This window comes from Eimeria necatrix, genomic scaffold (genome assembly GCF_000499385.1).
Source record: "Eimeria necatrix Houghton genomic scaffold, Enh_scaff1988, whole genome shotgun sequence".
NCBI classification, from domain to species: domain Eukaryota; phylum Apicomplexa; class Conoidasida; order Eucoccidiorida; family Eimeriidae; genus Eimeria; species Eimeria necatrix.
Window position 1 is genome coordinate 1 of NW_013652618.1, and position 2,983 is coordinate 2,983.

Sequence of the window (2,983 nt, forward strand, 5' to 3'; positions counted from 1 at the left end):
CTGCTGCTGCTGCTGCTGCTGCTGCTGCTGCTGCTGCTGCTGCTGCTGCTGCTGCTGCTGTGCTGCTGCTGCTGCTGCTGTGCTGCTGCTGCTGCTGCTGCTGCTGCTAACGGGTCCCTGCTGCGGCGCGGGTTGCAGGCAATGCGGTGGCTGACGGAAGGAGCAGCTCCGGGAGACAGTCTCTTTTTCCACTTTTCCGGACACGGCTCTCGAAGAAGAGACCCCAGCGGAGTCGAAGCTGACGGCTACGACGAGACTGTGCTGCCCCTCGACTTCGAAGCAGCAGGCGAAATCGTCGACGACGAGGTGCGCCCCCTGCTGCAGCAGCAGCAGCAGCAGCAGCAGCAGCAGCAGCAGCAGCGGCAGCAGCAGCAGCGGCAGCAGCAGCAGTGGCTGTGGCGGGGCAGGAGCAGGGGCAGGGGCAGGGAGAAAGGCTGCTGCAGCAGCAGTGGCTGTGGCAGCAGCAGCAGCGGCAGCAGCAGAAGTCATGCTGCTTATGGCTAAGCTGCCGGCAGCTGCCAGGAGCAGCAGCAGCAGCAGCAGCAGCAGAGGCAGCAGCCCCGGCAAAACGCTGCAGCATTCTTTGCCGACTTCTCTTGCTGCTTAGTTCCAAATGGAGCTACTGCTGCACCGGCCTGCCCTGCTGCTGCTGCTGCAGCTGCTGCTGCTGCTGCTGCTTCTCGGCTGCACTGCCCCTACTGCTCATCAAGCCGGCTTTGCTGCTCAGCTGCTTTGCTGCTGCTGTGCTGCTACGCCGCCGCTTCGCTGCTGCAGTTCCAACGCGCTGCTGCTGCTGTGCTGTTGCTGCTTTGTAGCTGCTGTCGAGCTGCTCTGCTGCTGCTGTGCTGCTGCTCCACTGCTGCCTTGCTGCTGCTGCGCTGCTGGTTTGCTGCTGGCGGCTGCACGGCTGCCGTTTGGCTGCCGCTGCGCTTCGCCGCACCTGCGGCGCGGGCGTGCCGCGTGCTGCTGCTGCATGCTACTGCTGCTGCTGCTGCTGCATGCTGCTGCTGCTGCTGCATGCTGCTGCTGCTGCTGCTGCTGCTGCTGCTGCGCAGCTGCACGCGTACCTGGTGCAGCCGCTGCCCTCGGGCTGCCGGCTGACAGCAGTTATGGACTCTTGCCACTCGGGCTCGGGTTTGGACTTGTCTTTTGTTTGGAGTCAAAAAGACTTCAAATGGACTGAAGAAGTCAACCCCTTCTACGTCTTGGGAGACGTCCAGCTCTTCAGCGGGTCCGGCCTGCTGCTGCTGCTGCTGCTGCTGCTGCTGTGCTGCTGCTGCTGCTGTGCTGCTGCTGCTGCTGTGCTGCTGCTGTGCTGCTGCTGTGCTGCTGCTGTGCTGCTGGTGCTGCTGTGCTGCTGCTGTGCTGCTGGTGCTGCTGCTCTTCTTCGGGTGCTCGTGCTGCTGCTGTTCCTCTGGCCCTGCTGTTTGGGTGCGGCTGCTGTTTGTGTGCTGCTGCTGCTGCTGTTCGTGTTTCCGTGTTGCTGCTGCTGCTGCTGCAGTTTGTAACCCTTACCTGCAGAGTTTTCGTTTCGTCATTCGGGTGCAGCACTGGGGATTTGCTGCTGCATCTGCGGATTGCTGCTGCTGCTGCTGCGGACTGCTGCTGCTGCTGCTGCTGCTGCTTGTTGCTGCTGCAGCTGCGAGGACGGGCAGACCTCTGCTGATCTGCGGGGCGAAGGAATTCAAAGAGCTGCTGGAGGGGCCATGACAACAGCTTTTGTTTCTGCATTAACTCAAATGCCGTTTTCCCATTCCTATCCTTCTCTAATGGATGTGAGCTGCCACTTGCTGCTGCGGCAGCAGCAGCAGAAGCAGCAGCAGCGGCTCCTGCTGTTGCTGCAGCAGCAGCAGCGAGAGCGAAGGCGGCAGCTGCAGCAGCAGCAGCGGCTCCTGCTGTTGCTGCAGCAGCAGCAGCGAGAGCGAAGGCGGCAGCTGCAGCAGCAGCAGCTGCTGCTGCTGCAGTCGATGCTGCTGCTGCGGAGGCCGCGAATAGGGATGCTGTTGCTGGCCACGCTGCGGTGCTGCTGCTGCATACAAGCAGCAAGACCCGCCTGCTGCTGCTGCTGGGTTTCGTAGTTGCTTCTGCTGCTTCTGCTGCTGCTGCTGCTTCTGCTGCGGATATCCGCGCCGCATGTGGTGACTGCAGCCGTGATCGCTGATGGTGGCTCGTGTGTCGAGGCCTTACCTGACTACATTCATTTGCTGCTGCTGCTGCTGCTGCTGCTGCTGCTGCTGCTGCTGCTGCTGGTGCTCAGGCTCTGGCCGCCAGCATGAAGCAGCGCGGGCTCTCTCAGCGCCCGCAGCTCTCTTCTTCCCAAAGATTTGAATTCAACAGACCCTTCAGGTCAGAGGAGTTCTGCTGCTGCTGCTGCTGCTGCTGCTGCTGCTGCTGCTGCTGCTGCTCTGTCGCTGTGGCTGTTGCCCCGTCGCCGCTGCTGTGCTGCTGCAGCGTTTGGCTGCCGGCTGCCACTGGGTGTTGTTGAGGTTTGCTGCTGCCGCTGCTCGTGCTGCTGCTGCTGCTGCTGCTGCTGCTGCTGCTCAGCCTGACAACGCCCATCCCAAACACAAACCAGTACTTGGGGCGCCGCATTCGAAGGCTGCGGCGGCCGCCAGCAGCAAATAGAGAAGCAGGTGCTGCTGCTGCTGTTGCTGGGGGCATGCTAGCAGCAACGGGAGGCTTGGCTGCTGGTTTGCTGCTGGCGGAGTTGCTGGACCACAAGTAAAGCAGCAGCTGCAGCGTCTGTTGCGGCTGCAGCAGCAAGCGCAGCAGCAACAGCAGCAGCAGCGGCTGCTGCTGCTGCTGCTGCTGTTCTGCTGCTGCTGCTGCAGCAGGCTGGGCTAGTTCTGTGTGAGCGTGTGCGGCTTGCTGCGAGCCGCTTTTTTGTCTCTGCTGTTTTTTTCTTGTCTTTGCTTACGCCTAGCTGAGTTGCTTCTAGGGAGTCCAGCAGCTGCAGCAGCAAAAGCCACAATGACGCAGCAAG

The 2,983-nt window shown here is 62.0% G+C and overlaps 2 protein-coding genes across 2 annotated transcripts; one reads left to right on the top strand and one right to left on the bottom strand.

The window, feature by feature from the left end:
• Positions 1–141: 141 nt before the first annotated feature.
• ENH_00025770 (ICE-like protease p20 domain containing protein, expressed, related) lies at positions 142–504 on the top strand (the record flags this gene model as incomplete). Its single annotated transcript, XM_013579845.1, has 1 exon — positions 142–504. One exon carries the CDS (start codon positions 142–144, stop codon positions 502–504), a length of 363 nt encoding a protein of 120 aa, XP_013435299.1.
• A 115-nt stretch (positions 505–619) lies between these two features.
• Positions 620–2,592, bottom strand: ENH_00025780 (hypothetical protein; the record flags this gene model as incomplete). The annotated part of the gene is made up of 5 exons (XM_013579846.1): positions 620–940; positions 1,068–1,463; positions 1,516–2,029; positions 2,188–2,260; positions 2,340–2,592. 5 exons carry the CDS (start codon positions 2,590–2,592, stop codon positions 620–622), a joined length of 1,557 nt encoding a protein of 518 aa, XP_013435300.1.
• Between the last annotated feature and the right edge of the window lie 391 nt (positions 2,593–2,983).